Raw genomic sequence first — 23,101 nt, forward strand, 5'->3', positions numbered from 1 at the left:
ACCTCCAACTTACAACATGGAATGCAAAAACCAAGCTCCTGGTTTAAAATCCAGGGAGGCACCAGCCTCCCCTGCCTCCTAGGAGACACCTTTTCTACCTGCTATCTGCCAGAAAATGTCTGCGAAGTGTCCCAGCACCGGCAGGGCTCACCCTCCTTTATCCCTTATTGGTGGAGTTGTGTAAAATGGAGCATCCTGCCAATTTTTACAGTTTCTGAGAGAGAATCCTGTTGCAGCGTGATGATACCAGCTTGAGAATTTTTTCCCCCTTGCCCTCTCCAGTACACAGCCTTAATTTATGACTGTTTCCCCCACACCACAGAAATACACGGGTAATGGCTTCTGGCTGAGGTGCCTTCTGCAAGCTGTCACTCCCAGCTCCGTACCTGATGGGACTGCAGACAGCATCCCCAGGACGGCAACAATTTTTCCAAGACAAAGAACAACTTGCAGAAGCCAAGGAGAATTTTTTTCCCCCAACCCTTTCCTTTATGCCACAAGGAAAGCTGCTTCAGGGACGGTGGGAGAGTTGTGTACACAGGATGGTGCTTTCTACGCAGTGCCTTCACCATTTGCCTTACCATCCCACTACACTGAGTTTTATATCAGCACTCTTTTGTACAGAAATACTGTTTTATGTGGTAGGATGTTTAATTTGATGCAGCTGTCATATGGGAAAAGGCGTGTTTCAAGAGTCAAGGTTTTCCACAGTGCCATTACTTATTTTACAGTCTTCTGCCATATCTATTTCTTCCCTTCTATTTCGCAAAATCATTAGTAACAATCACTAATCTCTGCCTGTAAGAATGCTCCTCGCTTCCCCTCATACCCTGAAATACTAGTCTCCCTTGGACTTTCCACATTTTTAAAGTCTTTTTTCCCCCTCCTATTTTCAAAATTAGCTGCTTGAAACCAAACAGCAGATTAAGAAATGAAGCCACATCACTGTTTGTGAAAGGGCATTACGTTCCACAATATGATCTCTCGCCTCAAACCTAATAATCAATTAGAAAAAAGAAAGAGGTTCCTCCATACTCAGGTACCAAATCACCCTTCTAATTGCACACACACAGAAAGACAGTCTATGCAATACAATAGTGGAGCCTCAACAAAACAGGCATTTGACAAACCCATGCAGATGAATGGAATAAAATTGAGTTACTAACCATTAAACGTCAAGTGTTTGAAATCTTTCCCCCTTGCGTAAAGAGCAATATTAATAAATCTTTAAGAGAGGGAGTGCACACAGCTTATTCACTCTTCTGACCACCGCTGCAAATTGAACAGATGTTTTCATTGAGTTGTCCAACAACGCTCTCTCCAGTTCTTTTTTTTCCCCCCTGGAGTGGTTACAGTTAATTCAAAAGCCATCAATGTACGGGAGCAGTTTGACAGGAGGAACCAATTTATTAACTCCCCCTGCCAATCAAGCATATTAAGCCATTCAAAAGGCAGAAAGGTGCATTAGCGCACGCCACAATAAATCTGTTTAAAAGCCAGGAGATAGGGACAGGATGGATTTGTGTGACAACATAGACGTGACCACCCTGCATGTGCTGTGGTCCCTAAAATTGCAGAAACCATGATAAAACAAGCTTCCCAAGAGCCAACCCTGCCACCCACACAATCAGCACAGCCAGGGCAGTGCAACACCTACCAACACCCCAGCCCTAAACAGAGGATGCTCACTGGGATAACGGCAGTTTTCTGCAGAGATGCTTCCCAACACTGCGAGCTTTATTCTGCAATCTCAGCACCGTGGCACATATATGCATTTCCAGAAGCATTCGCTTTACCTGATTCTTCTCATACAGGGATGTGGTGGTTTTACATAATGAGGACTAGCTATGTAAATGTTCACATTTTAATTGCTCAGATGATTTTGATGCAAGTGAAAAGAAGCTGGACCCTTCTTACCTTTTTTTTTTTTTCCTTTTTGGTTTTTTATGACTCCTTTTACACCGGGAAGCAACAACCACAGACTGGTGGTGGTAGGGAGTAGTTCAAATATTTCCTTTTTAAGGACAAAGTAGTGCTTCCACAGTGACCAATTATTGAAAGTTTAATTAAAAGGTTAATTTTTTTACAAGGCTAGAAGCTAAAAATTGTGTAAAGATTCATTGAGGCTACTGTGGGATACCTTTCACAGCAGCACTGGGAAGTGCCTGGAGCTGTTCACCCTCTCACCCAGCTGGCTTGAAAGCTGGATACATCCCTCTGCAGCATTTCATTGATAAACTTGAAACTGTGCAAGTGGCCAGATTCCAGCCCATCTCAAAACCATCTATTCCAAACAGCCTTCACTCAAGGCAAGTCCTGCTTCACCGCAGCCTCAGGCTGGATGGCAAAGCACACCAAGATGCAAGAGTGCAATGTGTAATGCTCCATCACTTTCTTCCAGCGTGGCACAAACTTCGCTCAAGTGTTGTGCCATGTGAGGGAATCACCCTGCCTCCTCTCACATGCTCTCACTTTGATCCTTAGTCAAGAAAATTAGCCAGAGACTCATGGATCACATCCAGACAACAGAGATCTCGGATGAAAATGTTGTATGCAAACATAGAAGTAAGGGGTAATGAGGTGTCCCTTTTTATTTTTTTTTTCCTTCTTGTTTAAGTGCACACAACCCAAATATATCAACTTTCTGATCTAGTAAAACGCACAAGCATGTTTATCATTGTTCGCAACCACAGCTTTTTTTTTTCTAAGAGGTCCCATTGATAGACTCAAAGTGAAAACACAGCTGACCTTCCCCATCAAAAGTAAAAATTATGAGTATATGCATACACAAGTGCTTCCATACAGCACAGGAAATACTCTTGGCCCATAATACATTCCATTAGAATATTAATAACTCCACAAAAATATATATCTATAGTCTCCCAATTTGAATATATATACACATATACAGGCATACATAATTTTCCCCCTGCCCTGTGTTTTTCGCTTTACCAAGCTTGATTCACATTGTTATCCCTGCTCTCTATCATGTTTGTCACCCATGCTAATGCCTTCAGCCAGCCAGGAAAAAGGCTCAATTTAACTGAACTGGGATGGTACGGACATCCAAGCCTGGACACTCCAGAGTAACAAGAAGCACTCTTGAGCACAGCCCAATGCCCAACAAGAAGCCAGCCCACAAATGAAGCTCCCACAGACAGCACTGTACAGATAATTAACACTAAAGTCATCTCAGACATAAAAATCACCCCAGACCTCATTACCACAAATACACATCTTTCTCCCTTTCAAAGGAAAGGGCTTAGCCCTCATGCAAGGCCTCACACACTTGAACACGAAACATGGCGAAATCAACCTTCAAATGGTTTGATGAGGCAGTTACCAAAAGCAAGGTTACCCTGACGTGTTAATTAGTCCATATTGCAAATACAGCTTCCTCCTTCTCCCTCTGTTTCCCTTCTTAAATGTAAGCATTAACATTATTGCCCATTAGCAAAGCAGATATGAAAATTTAAGTGATTGATGAAGTGATTAATTTAATGACACAGGGTTAAGGGGTTGTGGGGGGAAACATTTTTCCTTAAGTTTCCTGATGTTGGGAATAACTAATTTTCTAGCCTTAAGTTTTCATAAACAATGCTGTATTTTCTACAGCTCAACAAGTAATGTCATCAATGGGCCCTTTAATGATAAATGACAGAAAAAGGGCTTGAGTTACAAGAGCTGAAATCCCCTTCTTAAAATACTCCTCAAATATTGTTCTTCATTAGCATCGTTACCACACTTAGAAACAAGGCTGCTCCTTTGCAGAGCACTCAAGAAGCCTGCAAATTAATTTTTAAACAGTAAATAGCTGTTGGATGATAACATCACTTTGAGTTAATGCTGAAGACGAAGGTGATGTTCCTACAGCCTCACTTTCTAAAGGAGAATATTCACACTCACTCTCAGCGATGCCCATAATGAAGCTTGCGAAGCAGGTTTCCTATTCAAAAATATCTCAATCTTTCTCACAGTCAGAGACTAGCACATTCCTCCGGAATTATCATTTGTAAGAGGCCAAATCAATTCCGCTAGCTGCACACAGGCACACACCCCACTAGGGTGATGGACACGTCACTGTCAGCCAGAAGGGGAACGTTGGTTCCTGCCTTCGAACGGAAAACAGGCTGCATGTACCTGCTGTAACACCAGTCCCAAACCCTGAAGCAGCTCAGAACAAAGGCTGTTTAAAATAGCTGGGCTTCACATGTCTGCCAGGGACGTGCAGCCTTTTTGCTGATCACCGATGGCACCAAATTCGGTCAAAAGCAATGTTTCTCCAGACCCTACCAATGGAAGCAAAGTGCTAATTGACCTGTTGCCTGCCAGATAACCAACAGAAAAACACTTTACCAGGTTTTTACCATTATTAAACCCTTGCTCCCACATCAGTGCTACCACGCTGGGGAGGCTGGGACAACTGCCACGAGATCCCCAAACTCTGTAACCAGCCACAGATTGACCTCCATCATGCACCTACCCACTTGTTTTGCTATGCATTTGCCCTTTCAGCTAGGGATTAATTATACGCAGCACACAGCAGTGTGGTTTCGCCATCAGCTGATCTGAGGCAACATCATAGCAAAGGGACAGCCTCCCTTGCCCTCTGGAACCATCTTGACTACTATGACTTATATGTCCACCTGATCTTGGGGTGAAGGGGGCACAGCCACTGCTTTAACATACATTTCTTACAAACAAGTAGGCTTTACCAAGCTCTCCATCCACTCTGCTACCAGTGCCACCGCATTTTCCCAAAGCGTCTTCCAACTTGCCAAATTTTGCTAAAAACCAGTCTATCTTGTATCAGTCACAAAGGCTCTTGCACTGCCCTGGATTCCAAATGGACCCTGTGCTGCCTTGCTCCTTTCAAGGAGTTAACCCTAAGCTTTAAAGCCATCCTCTGTGCTCTTCTGAGCTGCACCTCCTTAGTACGAAATTAGCACACAATTAGCACCTCAGTACACCCACAATGATTTCTGGTCTTGCCAGGGTGACTTTTAACCCCATAGTGCACAGAGATTAAATTAAATTAATTTTCTCTTTTTGGCTTTAGTATTTAATTTTGAGCAAGGGGGACATAGCAGCAGATATGTTAGTGCAGCCCCCCCACACCCCTCCAGAAATAGCTGCATGCCTCTACAAGCAAGGAGGGAGGCCAGGAGACACCAAAGAGAAAAGAGTCTCATGGTCAGACACCAATGGGGGGGGGGGGGTGTGTGTCCCACAAAGCTGTCCCCAACAGATGGCTCACAAGCCTCATGGCATGCATATCTGTCCCAGACTGCTCCAAAACAATTTAATACGTCCAGAAGAATGCAGAGACCAGAGCCAGCACTTTTTTTTTAACCTCTTCCAGTGATGCATAAGGCAAATGCCATCACGAAGGAGCTCAGCCACTGCAGATGCCTACAGCTGTGGGATCAAATGAGCAGGCAGGCTTTAGCAGAGACAGCCCATGCTCAGTCACACACAGATAACCATATCTTCAGCAACAGCTTGAACGGCCCAGCACCCCTGGGGACCCTACCCGGGTGCCAAAGCATCTGGCTGCCCAGGACCAGAGCACTGCATTGAAAGGCTGTGGCAGGAGAGACGATTGCTTTGGAAACTACAGATACAGCACAGGGAGGATGGCAACCTTCCCTGCATGGAGAAGAAAAGCCCTCTGGCTTGGTCCTCGCCTTGGATGGAGAATCAAGTTAAGTCACTCACAAATATCAGAGGGACACGCTGCCTCAGATCCACATGCAGAGTTACCAGAGAGTACCCTGCCACTACCTGCGAAATACCAAGTTCGTCTTCCAATCCTCTTGCAAAACAACTCTCCATCCCAGAAGGCCTTGAAAGGCAAGAAATGACACACACTAACCTAATTACTTTAATCACCACCAGCCAGCAACACACACTTACACTGCAGTGGTAACTCCACTATCCCTGGCCCCTCTTGGCTGCAACAACTTGGGGGCCACAGTAAGAGCCCTAACTCCACGGGGAAATGCCCACTACAGACCATTTTGGTGAAGTAGGTCTCAAATAGCAAGGTTGAGCACTGCCCCTGAGAACTTCATAGAGAAACATCCATGTAGTTCAGAGTCCCTTAGCTCACGTAGGTTTCTTTGGAAAAAATCACTTTCCTCTCAAATTCTTTGCGCCTTCTCCTGCAAGCAGAGGAGGTGGTCCGCTCAATGTAGCTCGCCCCGGAAGGGCTCCAGCTTGCCCTGGGAAAGCATAGTCTAAGCTTCCCACTACAAAAAGTCAAACCACACCACCATAAACTTCTCAGGGAACAAAGCTCTCCTATTCAGTACCAACAACCAGACTGCGATCCTCAAACATCCAACAATGTGGCCAACAGACAGCCAAACACCCAAGCAAGACTGCTTCCACATGCACACTCCCTGGCAGAATTCATGACTCTGTCAACGCCACCAAGAGATTTGAATGTCTCCAGCAATCACCCTCTCTTCTACTGTATTTAACTAAAATTCCTGCAACAGCATTTGGAAGTCACCATCTGCAAGTCCCCAAACAAGCAGGGTTTTTTGTAAGCTCACAAATGCTTACCCACCCTATTCCCAAAGCACAAGCTATTTATGGTGCATTTACCAGCTCAGCAAAAGTTGCACATAGCAAAGGAAGGGGGCAGAAGCATGTAAAATTTCCTGTCAATCATCCACCTTGCTTTCTGAGCACAGTGAACCCTGGGGATGGAGAGCACAGCCCATGCCTCCTGGGAGAGGCATACAGCTGAAGCAGAGGAACAAGGGGGCTTTGAGCAGAAAAACACAGCCCCATACATTGTACACATCCTCTTACAATTTCAACCCACGCTTTACCACCTCTCATGTGCACTTCCCCACCTTCTTGCAGGTGCTACACTCAGCATCCCCCAGCCACCCGTCCCTCCACATCATGGTGGCACTGAGCCGCTGAGTCAGGGAGCACGCAAGGCCTTTAGCCCAAAAACCCTGCACTCAGCCAGGCTCCGAGTGCTGAGCCAGCACTGCTCGGGGCTGTCATTTGCCAGCAGCCCTGACTGTGGGAACTGCTGAGTTAGAGGTTCTCCTTGGCCCTACACTGTCACAGGTTATCAAGCAGGAAGAGATGCTGAGGCAGCCAACTTTGGGGGACCTGGGGCTGAGCATCCCACCAGGCACTCAAGGCATCCTGGTGATGCTCACAGGACAGCTTCCCAGCAAGCTGGTGGGGTGGAGAACAAAGAGCCTCAGCTGCACACTCTCCTACCCAGAAATAACTAAGGGAATCTAATAGCAGGCAGCCTTGGCAGAAGTCCCGGGGGAGCCCAGCCCCCCCACCTGCAAGCCATTCCAGGCACCTTTCCCATCTTCACCAGTATCTTCTCACACTCTCATTTCCCAGGAGGCAGTCAAGCCTTGCAGCTAAATCCTGGCAATTTTTCCCCTCTGTCATGCACTTCTCAACCTCAGCAGGCTTTACAGAGGAGATCAGTCCTCCAAATTTAGTCCCCTCTCCTAGTTTCAAGCAGGGCAGGCAGGACCAACATCTGATAGGCAGGATGGACATATTGCCCCCAGCCCACCTGTGTGACCACACCCCTGGCAGTGTGGCCCAAGAGCAAAGCCAGGGGCATGCTATCAGCTCCAGTGCAACGATTAAAGCATTTTCCACTCCTTTAAGACAACATTATTCCAGCGGTGCTAAAATGTTATCGCTAGGATGAAGGGAAAGTGGAATTGCACTCATCCGAATGGCCTCTTTTGTCATGCATTTTGCAAGGCGTTGAGGCATGAAAGCTTTCAGAGAAACTCGGGTCAATCCAAGCTAGGTGGTTATAAGGCAAGTTACAGACCCGACATGATGGATCATCTTAATTTTCCCACTCCTGTCCTGCGTACAGCAAATCCATTTGCTGTGCAATTAGACTCCAGCCATTACATTATGCTAAGAAGTTCCTTCTGCAGGAAGGGGTACCTCAACCAAGAGAAACCCAGAGTACTGCCTGCCCATCCCCACCTGCTGACAAATCCAGGGCTACAGGTAACCCCATCTGCAGCAACGCCACCTCCCCAGCACGCCTGTGAGCGTCACACCTTGCCAGAGACCTCCAGCAACTCGCCTGGCATCAATATCCATGCTGCTCTCCTTTACCCAGAGCCCTCTAAAAGGTTTGTGATTAAACAAAATGGCCCTTGGAATGATTTTGCTTAAGGCAGTGAGCAGCACAATAAAGACAGACAGTCCCTCTCCCACAAACTCTTAAGGGCTGTTAACCAGCCAGTGCTCCAGCTTTTGGAGTAAAACACATGGCAATCCAGCTATTGGCAGTGATGTGGGTTCTCCCGATGCCCAGTTTTACCTGCACCACCACAGCCCAACCAGCCATCATCCCTCCTCCTCCTCTCCAGCCATCTTCTCCCCCCGTCCTGCAATTTTTTCCCTGGCCCCTTCAATCACTTTCACCTTCTGCAAGTGGGAGCGTGCATGTGTGTGTGCGTGTATGCATTTCCACCACTTCTGGGTGAAATAACTGACTAGAGGGTCAGTCCACCTGAAAATTGCTCTCCCCGGACCTAGATGAAACAGATGGGCATTGATGATGTTGTGGGAGAAATTAATCAGCCTGGACCAGCAACAGCGCCAGCAGCTCCCTCGGCCCAATCTCGCCTAATGAATTTCGAGCTCTGTCTTAATAGCTCCTGACAAGACTAATTTACTCTTGTAAGTGATTAGAGGGGGAATGATCTCTTAATTGTTGCTTAAGATTCCTTTCAGCATGGCAGGCAGCAAGCAGGACCTGCTTAGTTGAGTGCTAGGTGAGGCTGTGCCCGGGGATGCCTTAGGTAGGGGAGGAGGGGGCTGCACGGGGGCATTCACTCAATGCCGCAGTGATGGGCACTTCTAACAGACCTCTGAAAAGAAGCCACATTTCTTTCTCAGGTAAGAGGTATGTCATACTGTTCTGCTACTTACACCCCAGTCAGGATATAAGGTGTTTCCAGATGATGGCTTTTCTAAAAAAAGTTAATACTCAGTAACTCAGCAAACATTACCAAAAGCAGAAAACACAGAAATGCTGTTTGTCAATGCTTTCAAGGCTGACATTTGCCTCTGGTGCACCTGGAAACAAAATCCCAGTGTGCCAATATTCTTAAGAGTGAATTTCATTTCTGTACAGTGTAATACAAAGTTTAAAAAATAAAATTCAACCCCCAAAGTAATTGAAGAACAATTTTACTCGCACAATATCTCACCGGAAAGCAGACTGTCAGAAATCTTCCCCCATTTTCTGCCAAAATAGAAGTTCAGTCCAATTCCCATAAGGTATTTCAAGTTCAAGTACTTTGAGAACTACATACTCAGTGAGGAAGCGTTTCCATTAAGCTGTTCCCAACCAGCTCTCGCTCCTGCTCTTGCGCAGCTGCTTCCTTCCCTGGGACTTGTCTAGGGCACATCCAACACTAAGTGTGTTTGCAGGGACACCAGCAATTGAGGGGCAGGGAGCAAAGCAAAGAAACCAGGTGGGAACGAGCAGGCTCGCTGAAGAAGGCCATGAAAAATCACATGGATGCAAGTCATGGTTGGGGGGGGGCGGGGCAGGGCATAAAAAAAAAAAAATCAATCAGCCTCTTCCTTTCCTTACATTTTCTGCAGCTTGCCTTTCTGCAGTGCTATGAGTAAAGGCACCCAAGAAGGTGTTTTCAGTATTATTTCCCATTGCAAATAAACCTGAGCATCATCGCAAGACAGAACTCCCCAGGCAGATGGCTGCAGCTCCAACAAGCCTTCTCCCAAGGACACATCTCTGCATAGAGCTCAGCTACCACCCAGGAGCTTCCACACTGTCTATCCAAAAGTTGCCACCAAGACTCCGCAACGTGCCTACTTGCTCAGACACCACCCCAAATCCCACAAGGGGGACACCATGGACTGCAAAAAATGCAACCAAGGGGACCCCAAGAAGAGACAGAAGCCTCAGCTGAAAGCCCTGGTTGACCTGAGTGGTCACTAGAGGAGACCTCTCCAGAGTCCTCCAACCCTTGACAGCTCCAGAGATGATTCAGGTGCAACAAGAGTCCTTTTTTAAGGAGGGTGCTGCTTGGGCCACATGGTTGAAAGCGGCAGTAGATGTGAGAAAGGGCCTCCGTAGCCTCCATCCCAGCCACCCTCCGCTCCCAATCGATTTCTCCCACATTAAGAGCCAGTCATCAGCCCTGATTGAAGAGCACAAGTTTAATGGACTGAGAGCCTGGAAAGAGGCAGAGAATGACTGGGTCGATTTCTGCATTACTAAAAAACGATCCCTAGCTAAATAAAGAAAGAAAAATAAGCTACATTCTGTCAATCAAAAGAAAAGTATTTTTTTAATGCTTTTCCATCAGGGGGTCGGCAGCAGCAGACTCCCTGCCCACAGGCACGCCCCACTTACCCACAGGAGTATCCTCATTAATCAGCAGGTAGGTGTCAAAGAAGTAGTTGATGAAGTACGGCAGCCGATTGCCCCGACCTGGGAAGAGGACAAAAGGTGTTATTTCCTTGGTATGTCATGCATGGGCCAGCACAGCTGGGAGAGACTCAGGGCAGAGAGATGCATACAGGGAACCGGGCTCGCTGCTTGGCATCGTGATGGCAAGGGGTAACCCCAAGAGGAGGGCTCACAGAAGGACGGAAAGCACTGTGTGGTCCTCCACAGAAGCTGGTTAGGAAGCCACTTCCATCTGCCAGCCACTTCCCTCTGCCAGACTTTCTTTCTTTAGTATTTTATTTTGCAGGGTGGAGGCAGAAGAGAAGGGGGAAGACAACAGCTCAGGGGCCAGGAACATCGATTATTGTTTTAGTGCACGATTAATACCTTTGCTTTATTCCCATGGTTGAGATCCTTTTGCCTTGTCAGCCATCCCAGCAAAACCCAGTGCACCTCCCCTCTCCCATCACCCAATCGCCTTTCCCTCTAATTGCCTCCTTTCACATTCAATAACCAGGCTCACTTCTTTCTACTGCCTTTTTTCCAGAGCTGGAAGCTCACGAGCCTGCCCCTGGACCATAGCCTCATTAGATGAGAGTCAAGCACAGAGCATGTAGGAGAACAATGACCGCAGCCTGAACCAGGGAAAAAGTCAACCAGGAAAGATTTACTGCTTGAGGGATGCAGGAAAAGAGGTGGTGGGAGAGAAACACAACTATTTTCCAAGAAGGTTTAGTGTTGACTGGGCTGCATCTGAGGGATGGGTCTTCCTCAATAGGCAGCCAGAGCTGGCCAAGCCCGCAGGCTTTAAGAAATGCAATTCAGCTGCCAGGCATCAAATAGAGGGTTGTGCAGGGGGAAGCGGAAGTTTGAACTGGTTTGGCCAAAATAGTTCACACCCATTGATCCCAGGAGTCAGTCCCAAGAGTGGAAGAGGCAGGACCAGAGTCCCAAGCACAGCCTCTGGCAAGGAGACTCACTGGAAATGATGGGGCAGCAGTTCCCAGCTGTGACCCCTCACAACTGCCTTTGGTGTGAGCAGAGCCAAAAAACAAGACTGTGCAAGCATAAAAAAATTGCCAAACTGGCAACGTGATGCCCCCTCGCAAACCCCCTTCACACCAGATACAGATCCAGGCAGGGTCCTTTCAACACAGCCATTACAGAGCATCACCTCCATCATTACTCCAACTATGCTACAACAGCAAGGACAGATTTCTTCAGGCAAAGCCATAGCAAACCCCAGACGAGATCAGGTGTCCAGGTTTCCCTCCTGACCATGCTACACTTTGCCGCCATCTCATGCCCTGTGCTTCTGCATTGCACCTTAGGAAATAAGTACCAGCCCAAGTTTCAGCACCCACTTTGCCTGCCTGAGCTCCCGATGGAGGAAGATGTTCCCGAGACCTTTTGAGCACAGGTCCCAGCTATGCTCAGGCAAAAACCTGCTCAGCACCCATGGGAAACCCACTCAGGGAGGGGACATGGCCACAGGATGTGGGAGCAGCTTGGACTCCTCCAGGGCTCCCTCCATAAAAAGACAGGGATTTTTCAGGACTGCCCTCTTTCCTGAGGCACCAGGTTTGTTAAATACCTCAAGAAGTGGGAAAGCACTAGAGACAGCTCTTGCAGAGGCACATTTAAATCTCAGCCTCTGGAGTTAAGTACCTGAAAAGAATATGAGAAGGACCTTGACAAAATGGGTAATTTAGAGCTAATGGCATCTCCAGAGGCTTCAAAGCACAGCACATTCATAGCTAGCTGCCATGCCAGGGCCAGACGAGGCTAAAAACACCAAGCAGCCCTTCCTGCAGGGAACTCACTTCTGCAGATGCCTCTATTTCAAAATACATTTCTTAGTATCACCAGTATACTAAAAATAAGTTGCATCTTCTAAATCCAGCTGTATCATGTGCTGGGAGACATTAGACATTCAAATCACCAGCCTGCAAGCTGTGGTGGAGAGCGCTTATGTGTTAAGAGAGGTGGGCGACTGGCACCTGAGAGCTAAGGAAAGCTGAAGGAGGGTCTGCTTTGGGCTGGAAATCCCAGGATAAAGAGCAAGGCTGTCACCACGCTGCGAGACTGTCAGCATTCAGAAGGGTAGCACGCAGTGGGGGAGGATGGAGAGAACGCGTCTGAATGATACAAAAATGTAGGTCAAAAGATGCATGCTATGACGAATGGAAACGATCCCCCTCAAAAATAAAAATGGGATGCCGTGGCTGAAGCCACAGCCCCATCAACCCTGTCCCCCTGGCCGGCCTCAATACTCACATCCAAACCACAACTATTTCCAGCTCTCCTACAGCCCAGACCACTGCCAAGGGCTGCATCCTTGGCACACCTTCAGGAACCTTCTCCCCATCTCAGTTGCAGCCATAAGCTCTTACCCTCATAACCTGGGTGCTGTCAAAAGGTGTCTAGCTAGCCTGCAAAACGCAAGTCTCCCACACGTTTGTCCTGCTGCCTAGTCTAGGATGGCCAGAAGTTTTCTTTTCACATTTAACTCAGAACTGTCAGTGTTGCGTTGGCTTTGGGCACACGGGTCCTTTCACAGAAATTACTGGGAATCACAGCCACATGCCACATACCCTGAAAGCAAGTTCACGCTCTCCAAAAGGCATTGCTGTGAACCAGCCATCACCTTCTGCAAGGCTGCCATAACCACCCGGCCATACCCTGGGATTGCCATCACTGTATCTCTCAACACAGCTCTTGCACATAGCTCCCCAGCAAGGTGCATGGCAGAAAACCATCACTTCCACCACACACTTGTAACCCTTTATTCCTCCTTCATGTGCTACCAACAGGCTCCAATGGATCACCATCAATGTTGTTTTGACGTGCTGAGATATTTTCTTCCCTGCGTGTGTATCTTCCATTCCTGCTCCGCATTATTCCTGTAAAACCTGCTGCTACTCTGTTCTTCAGACTCAGTACTTGCATCCTTGACCACTGCTGATAAGAGAGCATAGTAATCACAGAGCCATTCTTCTAGCTAGCATCCCTTGGTCCCTCCTAACCCAGAGACGATGGTCTCTGCCCATCTTTGGTGACTGCCAAAGTGGTAGCTGAGCAGAAGCAGGCAGACTCCACTGTCATGCCAGAGCTAAACCATCCTTTTCCAAACACACCAAACCCACTGGGGCTACACTTCTGCATTTACCCTTTTGCTTCACAAGGCTTCCAGGAAGAGGAGCTCCATCACCTGCAGTCCCCAGGATGTATGGTAGGGTGTCCACACACTGCTCCTCCTGGTCCTAGGCACAAGCATTGTGCCAGCTCTTACTTATCAAGAGCAGGCACTCCTTGGGGAGATGACAACAAAGCCCTGGGCAGGGCAGGGCAGGGTTTAGGAGATAAGGACTGACACACTGCTGATCTGAAAGCCTCCAAATCCCCATTTCCCTGCGCTGCCTTTCCAAGGCTTTGCAGCTCACTATTGCCTATCTGCTGTGTCCAGCCAAGCACCTAGAGCAGGTCCATACACACGGCAGCTGTGGATGCTGCAGCCGACCGCACAGGGAGGGGTGAAGGAGCGAGTCCCCAGCCAGGCAAGCAAAACCCACCAACCCACCTCCAATGGGACATACTGGACCACTTGTGGCAAATGTTGACTCCAGGGGACAAGTTTTAGGAGGCTCAGACTGGGGTAAAGGACTCATTGGGTTGGTTTGGGGTTTTTTTTACTTATTTTCTCCCCTTCCAGAGGAGAGACAGGGCAGTTAACTAGTGAGACTATACTTGATCCAGTACAACACCAGAGGGAGATTGACTACGCTTGTCAGTCACAACTAATGTCATCCACTGACTGCTTAATCAGGCTGCCAATCTGGGCAAGCCATCTTGAAGCTTTAGTAGCGGCAGGGGCGGGGGGGAAGCACCTGTATTCCAAAGGGCACAGTGCTATCAAGTGTACACATGCTCACTATTGTTTATCATCAAGTGCCACACATGGGCTTTATCCCATTCATGCAACAATCCCAATTTTCACAGGGCTTTACTGTATATTTACAGTACTTTGCACCCCATGATATGCCAAAGTCCAGCCCAAGAGGCACATCTGCTACACCAGAAGGCAGTTGTACCACCAGCTCCCACCTGGGGGCCAGGCTGGACCCCACAGCCCCCTGCCAGAAACCTATGTGCCAGGGGAAGACCAAGAGCATCATGCTCATGGGGCAGAGCCCAACAGTGGGAAGAAAGCTGACCACAGAGGCTCTACCTGCCCAAAGCCCTGTCCTTCCCTCCAGCTGGAATTAGAAAAGAGGTTTTGCAGCTTGGAGAGGAGTTATTTCCCACACAGCATATATTAAAGCACAGTTTGAGTAATAATTTTGCTGCTGAACGCACAAGGAGAGCCCTGCCAGTAATATCTCCTCTGCTGAACAGCAAACAAACTTCTGGTTTACCTCCTTGCCTTTTAGCCACTCCCTCTAATTTACTTTAGGTTTTATTTACACAAAATGACCTAACAACATGTCTATTGCCAAGTCCACCACCAGCTTTGACTTCATGAATCCACATCTGGAAGTCACCAAGGTTTTCCCACTGAGACAGACCAGGAGCATCTACCACTATTGGGTTCACCAGCACATCCTCCTCCTCTCTTTCCAATCCCACCGCTCTCTCCCAGGAAGGGCCGTTTGATGCCACATATGCCCCTTTACTGACTGAAAGAAAAGCATCTGCACAGGAGCAGAACATGCAGGTCCCTGGGACCACATGCAAGGAAGATGGGCAATCTGCTTACCCATACCAACCACATCTCATCACCACAACAATTCTGTTCTGCCTTCAGATAATCATCAGGAGGCCACAAACACAGCAAATATTATCCTCACAAACATGAGGCCCAAGCAGGGAGAGGACGGGAGAGAGAAGAGTACAGCACTGTGCAGACAGCAAGACGACTTACCTGGACAGACCAGTTCCACCAGCAAGAGGAGAAGCAGAAAGTTGCCAGCAGCAGCGTGACGCTTCATGTTTCCTGTCAAAGAAGAGAGGCAGTGTCAAGACCAGTGCTTTATGAATATTACCTTGTCTTCTCAATGCAGCCTTGGGGATGCAGCCCTGCCCCAGCTTGCACCTTAGTGCCCTCGTGCTGCAGGGGGACAGCCAAGAGATAAACATTTTGTTAATGCTTGGCTTTTACACAGGGCATCTCACCCAAGAGTGCTGCCACCACTTACGTGATTCACGCAGCCCCAACCACCCTCTTGGCAAGCGCCAGGATGAACCTGGCATAGGCGATACTTTTTTTTTTTTTTTTAATTTTCCACTTTCCAAAGCATGTTTGCTCATCTCGTGTGAGGGGATAAGCCACGGCAACCTCTGCGGTCAGGACCAGAGCAGAAGCAGCCCCAGCTGAGACGAGCTGCTCGAGCACTGAGCAAGATGTTAAGGGTAAGGAAGCGCCACTGCAAGCCAGTAGCGGCGCAGCAGCGAGCGATCAGCACCAGGATTTAAGATGTTTTGGCAGAGCTGCATGGGAAGCTTGACCCAGAATCACTGAAGAGGCACCAGGATTTCAGAGGACAAAGCAGAGCCCCTCAAACCTCTCAAACCACCTGGGTGGCTGCAAAACAAGCACCGTGAGAGCACTAGGAGCAGACAGGCTTGCAAACATGCCCATGTCCTGCTGTGCCTCTCAAATTTCCGCAGCTTCGCGTTCGATACAGCACATGACTCCTCATGATGAGGCAACAGAATGAAACAGTAACAGGCAGCTGCTTAGCACAGCCACATCCTCACAGTTTTCAGACCATTAAGCAGAAAGCTCTTTCCAAACCAACCCCACAAAACCTCATCAAAGTCCTGCTTTGCAAGGAAATTCATACACGTGGTATTTTAAAGCACTCCACCCCAGAGACAAGTATAAATCATATACGTTACACACAGTACATAGGCACCAAGGAAACCCCCAGGCAGCTTGCGCAGAGCCTGAAGCAGCCATGACATCTCAGTGACCCATCACTGAAGCTCTCCATATTTCTGCAGGTGCTGTGAAAGCTGTGGAGCAGGGGAGCGTTCTCCTACCAGCTCAGTACATCCACACAGCAGCAGTAGACCCAGGGACACATTAGGCGGAGAGAGTACATGACAGCCAGCCTTTTGTGCAGCAAGCACAGAGATGAACCTGTAGTTAAATGCACAAGCAGCTCCCACTTGAGATCAAGCACTGACCTGAACTGTGAGGGCTGGAATGAGTAATAAATCACCTTCCATTTACCAGCCTAAGCAGGGACTTGTTACACTTGCACCTGGTCATATATGCAGCAAATTTTTGTTCACCCATCACTCGCTGTACTCGAAGAACAGATCATTAAAACAACAGACCTGAATAAACTGCTACGATATGTGCGATTCCCACTCAGGGAGCACCCAAACAACTCATCCAGAAACACAGGGTACCACCTTTGCCCGCCAGCACTCTCCATTTACCCCAAAAGCAGCAGCTCAGCCTTCCCTTTACAGCATCCTGCTCTACATACACTAACTGCAAAGACAGCATGTGGAGTTACCCCAAAGCCTGGCACCATGCTGGGCACAGGCAACAGCTGTGATCCTGGCTAAGGGTGCAGGGGTCCACACCCCATTGCCAACCCGAGACACGCATGAGCACCTTGCAGGGTGGTCCTCAACTCTGCGGGGGAGCCCACACCTCAGCAGAAATGAGCAGACACTCCTAAAGGAGTGTCAAAGCAATAGCTACACCTATTTTATTTTTACTGATGCATGTGTTGTCAGAGAAAACAGCTCATAACAATTCTGTCACTGTAGAAAGGCCCCTAAATTCTAATTTCTTCAGCTGTTTTGCCACAGGAGAGTGTCTGGGAGGAAAAGGTCTGTGCCTAGGCAAGAAAAACGGTGCTGTGGTCTTCGTGCATCTTGAGGAAATGCAGCACAAGCCTGAGAAGACATTTGGGATCAGCACTGCTTTTAGGTGTAATCATGCCAATCTCCCCAGAACACACTGACAGGGCAGGAGAGTTCAATCCTCCAGCCCCCAATATTTTTCTAACTTCTGAGCACTCACTGCCAGCAGAGCATCCAAAAACACAGTTTCTAAACAAAAGTTACCTCTACCCCAGGAGCCAGGCATCCTATCAGGTCCTTTAAATCTTCAGATTGAGCCAGCAGAAGCAGAATATTCTTCTAACATAGAAAAACCCCAAACTTCTCCATTTTCACCCCTTCCTTCATAGGTTTTGGGGAAGAGAAAACCTTGGACATAGACAATGCTGTTGTTTCAGGTCCCTGCATTCCCCTGGCCAGCATCAAGCCTGGGGTGCAGAGCCAAAGCTCATTGTGCTGCCACCAGAAAGGATGTGATGGGAGACAAGCAAGGCAGCCCAACCCCGAGCTCTTCCTCCGCTTTCTGCTGTGCCAAAATGCCATTGAGGAAAATGCTAACTTTCTTCTAAAACAGCACTGCCATCAGCCCAAGTGAGCAGAAACATTATTTTCTGGCTTCACAGACCATGTTTAAAAAGCAACAGGGCAGTGGAAAAAAGAATTTACGTGATGTAGAAATAAAGGCAGTTGACAGCATCCCCTTTCAAGTGTCATGATAAATCTAAATATTGTATATTCCAAGTCAGTCACTTCATTATGTAAGTAATTGCCTGAAATGTCATTTTGATTTTGTCTGTCTTCATTAATACTGCAGCTCTTCACTGGTTTTCCGAGATGGTTCACTTGAATATTGCAAATTTAGGAACAGGATTGAGAAATCTCCAGGGAGAACTTAAAAATTGTGACTAAGAGCATATTAAATTGCAGCTTCTGCCTGAAAAAGGCTCTTTGTAGGAAGCATTTGGTGCAGTTTCCAGCATAATAATGTCTCTGGGCAAGTCATCTCTGGGAACTTAACTGTTGTCTCCTGGCTGCAAAAGCACTACTGTTAAACCAGAGATTTCCCAGTCCACTGGCAACCACTCCCTAAGGCACAGGAAGCAGCAGACAGAACCACATTAAATGGTAACGGATGGGAACCAGAGGAGCCTCTACCACTGAAACACCGCTCTGCAAAGAAGTCCAGGGCTTGGAAGTTTAGGAACCAGCTCAGGTTGAACAGAGGTTTTTCAGCCCACTTGCCCCAAATACTTCCTTCCCAAGCTCAGGAAGTGGCTTTTTTGCTGCTTTACCAGCTGCATCCCTAAACATGGCAAAGATCCCACCTGCCTGGCTACACAGAGCCCGGCCAGTGCATGCTCTGGTCCTTGGCACACAATCCAAGTGAAGTTAGCAACAAGGCTCCAAGAGCCTTCTAGCATCTCACCTCCACAAAACACTGGAGAAGAGATGCTCCCACTTCTCAAGCCTGGGCCACATGTTGCTCTCTAGGTGCTTGAGCATTGGCTTCCAGGCTGTGCACCTGTATTGGTTATTTTTAAATGCATTGTTGGATTGCTTGCACATGAGAACAGCTTGCATGCACAGAAAACACACTTAATTGCCTCCGTCAGAGCAGCGGCAGCAGCTTCTGCGGCTGCTGAGCCTTGCTGGCAGAGATGCTCTCTCGTTCGAGCTGCTGCTGGCATCTTAAATGATCCCCCAAACCCACACCCCATCTCCCCCAAGCCAGTTTTCCCTTCCCCAAACAGCACCGCAACACTTGCGCCTCAGAATTTATAGTGTCAGCCTCTGTTTGCTCTGTGCTGCTCCAGGAGCATAAAGAAAAAATGAAAGTGTAAATCAAAGCGTCTCCCAAATGGCTTCCATGTGAGGAAACTGTACACTCCTTCCCAAAAAGGTCCTTCTCAGCAATGCAGCACAAACGCTGTCCCCCAGAGGTAAGCTCAGCAGCCAGCACTGCCCACCCACAGCATTTGCTCCTTCATAGGCAAAGTGGAAGTCCCTGAGATGCTACCAGGATCTCACCATGCCCGTGGCATCCAGCCAGCTGCTGGAAGACTCCTCTTCCCCTAGCACGCCACCCATGCCCACTCTCCCCAGCTTCCTCCATCACGTTGGTCACCTTGGAAGAGTGGCCCAGAGATGCTCCAACAAAGGCCACCACCAAACATGCATCAGAGAAACCATCCCCACAATCCTCTTCAGCAAAGTGCATCACTTAGCACAGACCCTCACACCAAAACACAGCAGGTTGAAGAGGCACAGCGGCTTTCCCAGCTTTTCCACCTCTCTGCTCCTCAAATGAAAGAAAACCACTAGAAATTCACCTTTTCTTCTTACTGCTTCTTGGCCAGGTCTTTACAATAAGTAGGATTCAAAACGAAAAAAAGCAAAAGTTAATTTTTACTTTTCTCCACACTTCCCCTCCCCCCCCCATATTGGCATGAGCTTTACACAAATCATAATTCCTAAAAATAACAAATTACAGAATAGGGTAATCAGAAGCAAATTGGTATTGATAAATAAGCTTTTCTTCCATGTGGTAGGTGGTTTATTTTAATCTAATGAGTTTTATATTTTCTGAGCTTTCAGATACCATGATGAAGAGCCGTCCACGCTAGAATTACGAAGCACTTTGAAATATTGTAATTTTATGGCTCATTTTGTCAGGACTCTTGAAAATGAGATTTGTTCCCAGTGAAAAACTTGCCTTTTTTTTCTTCTACTCCCTGCAGCGAAGGAAAAAATTTCCTTCTTAAATAAACACAGGCCAGTATACTTGTATGCATGTGGAGAGGGAAGAATGGATGCACACAGAACAGGGAGCAAAGGGGCACGGCTGCCAGTGGCTGCTACAACCTGCCTGAGCCCTAAGACTGTGCTTGCAGGAAGAAGAGCGTGAAAGATGCTCTCTCCCCTTCCTTCACCCCAAAAGCAAAGCTGAGGTTGGAGACGGGGTGTTTTCTTCCTACCCAGCCCAGGGGATGCCCACAAAGCCAACAGAGGGTCCAAGCTGCTCTGAGCATCCCAGCTAGCTGGTGGTATTTAAACCTTTCTTCTAGCAGGGAAAAAGCTAGAGGTGTTACTTACTAACAACTAGTAACACCAAAGTTTCCCACACTTCCAGCAGTTTATTCCCATTTCAAAACAACAACAGGAGTGGAAACATTTTGTTTGGGGCTGTGAGAGGTTTGCTTTCCATAGGAAACAATCATTAGCTCCAAGACAACATTAACACGTTGTTTAACCAACCACCCAAGACCAGAAGAAAATGCTATGTGTGAATTTCTCAGTCCACACAGGAGAACTTTGTCTGGGTCGGAAACGAAATGGATTTTCCAAGTCATTGCAACTGCCGTAAGATAATCCTGATAACTGCCCAGCTCTGCATTAGCAACGCATAAACCCTCTGAGGCAGCACACCCCAACCACAGTATCCCCAAGGAAGGTCATTGAGTGCTACAAGTACAAGCACTCAATTCACCTCTTCATTCATACAATATTAAAATAATACCCTGGGGGGGGCTTTGGGAAGTTGGGCTCCTATTCCCCACTGCAGCAGGCATGGCCACCCATCCTTCCATGGCAAAGGCAGTATCTTTCTTGGGCAGATGAAGAGGAGATGCCTAATTTTTTTTTTTTTTATTATTATTATTTTTTTTAGTGGGGCAGCACTGGCTCTACTGAGTCTCCAGCACTGGTTGCTATGATGCCTAAGGTGACTAGCAACCATTTTCCATCACAAAACCTCACTTAAGCTGGAATGGCAGCTCCTAAACTAGGAGGCAGACTGGGGTGGGGTATGGAGACCAAGCCAACAGGTTGCCAGCTCTCCTGGTTCCTGGGCTGCACCAACACAGAGCCCAGTACATGGAGGCAAGGCAGCAAAGGAGCAGCAGGGCTGCAGAACAGATAATTCTAACGTGGGATGAAAAAGGTGGAAAAGCAGCCAACAGCAACAGGGCTTAGCTTAAAGAAAAAAGGAGAAAGAACAAAAAAAAAAAAAGGAGGAGAGGGAAGAAGGGTAGGAATCATTGCTTTAGGAGGAGGTAGAAAGCTGAACTCTGGAGTGGCATATGCAGTCTGGTTTCACAAGGCAGGAACCTCTCTCCAAACTCTTAAAAAAACATATAGCAATGGACAAAGTGGCAAATATAAAGATGCTAAAGGCCTCACCCAAAGCCTGCTGGTGAACAGGAGGCCAGACACTTTCTTCTTGCGCCCTGCCTGGAAGAAGGCAGGCTTGCCTGCTGACTGAGGCCAGGCAGCAGCCTGGCTGGACTCTCAAGCATCACTATCAAAACGATGCAGGAGAATTGTCCAACACCCTCACGCCCCGACCTGCCAAGCAGCCTGTGCTTACATACCCTAGGGCACTCCTGCCTGCCCTGCTTCAGATGCAAGCACACAACTTCTGTTTGATTTTAAAGGGAAAAAAGAAGAGAGGACATCTGTGAAGTGGAATTAAAGAAAAAAAAAAGCGTTCATCTAAATATTGCTCACTCAATTTAGAGAATAACAAGCACACTTGGCAGACACGCAGTAGATGACTACTGCTCAAGCCCTCTGGCTCAGGCTGGCCCCCCCAGCACAGAAGCAAAGCCAGGGGCTTGGCAGGGCTGTACACTTGCAGGGACAGGGAGAGACTGGCACAGCACCTCCCTCCTTGCAACACTCAGGTGCAGCTTTGAACGTAAGCATCGCCTTTTTGCAGCAGGAGGATGAAGCATGCTATAAGCTTCACTCCAAGAAGTACACCCATTAACAGTGCAAGAAATGAAATAGAAATTCAGCGTGAGCTTCAAGAGCAAGCCATCAGCCCAGAACCAGAAGCTCTTGACAATCAGTAACCAAACTACATTTCAAAGCCCTTTCCAAAGAAGATATGTTAGCTATTTAACTTCATCTTCCCTGGCAAACACTCATCGCAGCAGACACAACTCCAAGCTCCTATCAGCACAGGGCGCCAGGTACGTGCGCACCTGGGATATCCAGCTACTCCAAAGCTCCAGGCTGGATGTTTGCATCACTAAAGTGCAGCAACAAGGCTATTTGTTCAGTCCTCTCAGACGGCAGGCTGGAAAGGTAAATCTTAAAAAGAGGGAGAAATAGGGAGAAAAAAAAAAAAAAAAACCACAAAAAAACCAACCAACCTCAAAAACCACTCTCACACTGAGCAACCTGAGCTGCAAAACCTCTCAGGTCATTTCTTGTCTCGTCCAAATCAAGAGAGAAACATCCTTGCTGCTTTTGCACAAAGCTCACTTAACTTTCAGCGAGGCACTTTGCTGCAACAGATCTTTTCAAGGCCCACTGGCTGTTCAAACTAATAAAAGTGAGGCTTTGCCTGATGGAGTAACACCGTGGGCACACTGTGGCTAATCACTCACTAGCTGAAATTTTAGGAGAGGAAAAACAACAAAGCGGTGGAAAAAGGACGAGGAAAGGAAAATGGGGGCTACTTAGGAGGAACACCCCCCCACTCCCAAATCCCTCAATCCCAAACAACAGCCCCCAAGAGCAGGGGGTCAAACTGAAGAGATGAAGTTGTTTGGATTAATGACAGTAGTTCATCACTGGCAACAGGCTTTTTCATGCAGGCCCTCCTAGGACCACAGCTGTGGCTGCAGACCCTCTAAGCTATCCAGTCCCTCTCCTATATGCCCTTTGCAAAGCTGCAGCAGCACAGGCACCAGCACATCCTCCTAGTTCCATCAGGATTTTGGCCCTGGTGGCTTTCTCCTCAGCATACTCCAAGCAGGACATCTTTCTCCCCTCCACCTCCGA

General features: G+C 47.8%; 1 protein-coding gene across 1 annotated transcript in view; it reads right to left on the reverse strand.

Annotated features, from left to right (window-relative positions):
* CDH23 (cadherin related 23) overlaps positions 1 to 15,438 on the reverse strand; it is a 202,604-nt gene extending 187,166 nt beyond the window's left edge. The window contains exons 1-2 of the mRNA XM_086467128.1: positions 15,372 to 15,438; positions 10,415 to 10,492 (exon numbers count right to left, since the gene is read on the reverse strand). Of these exons, the coding sequence (XP_086323254.1) occupies positions 10,415 to 10,492; positions 15,372 to 15,438 (145 nt within the window). The remainder of the gene's footprint in view (positions 1 to 10,414; positions 10,493 to 15,371) is intronic.
* Between the last annotated feature and the right edge of the window lie 7,663 nt (positions 15,439 to 23,101).

This window comes from Leptosomus discolor, chromosome 6 (genome assembly GCF_034619465.1).
Source record: "Leptosomus discolor isolate bLepDis1 chromosome 6, bLepDis1.hap2, whole genome shotgun sequence".
Classification (NCBI taxonomy): Eukaryota; Metazoa; Chordata; class Aves; order Leptosomiformes; family Leptosomidae; genus Leptosomus; species Leptosomus discolor.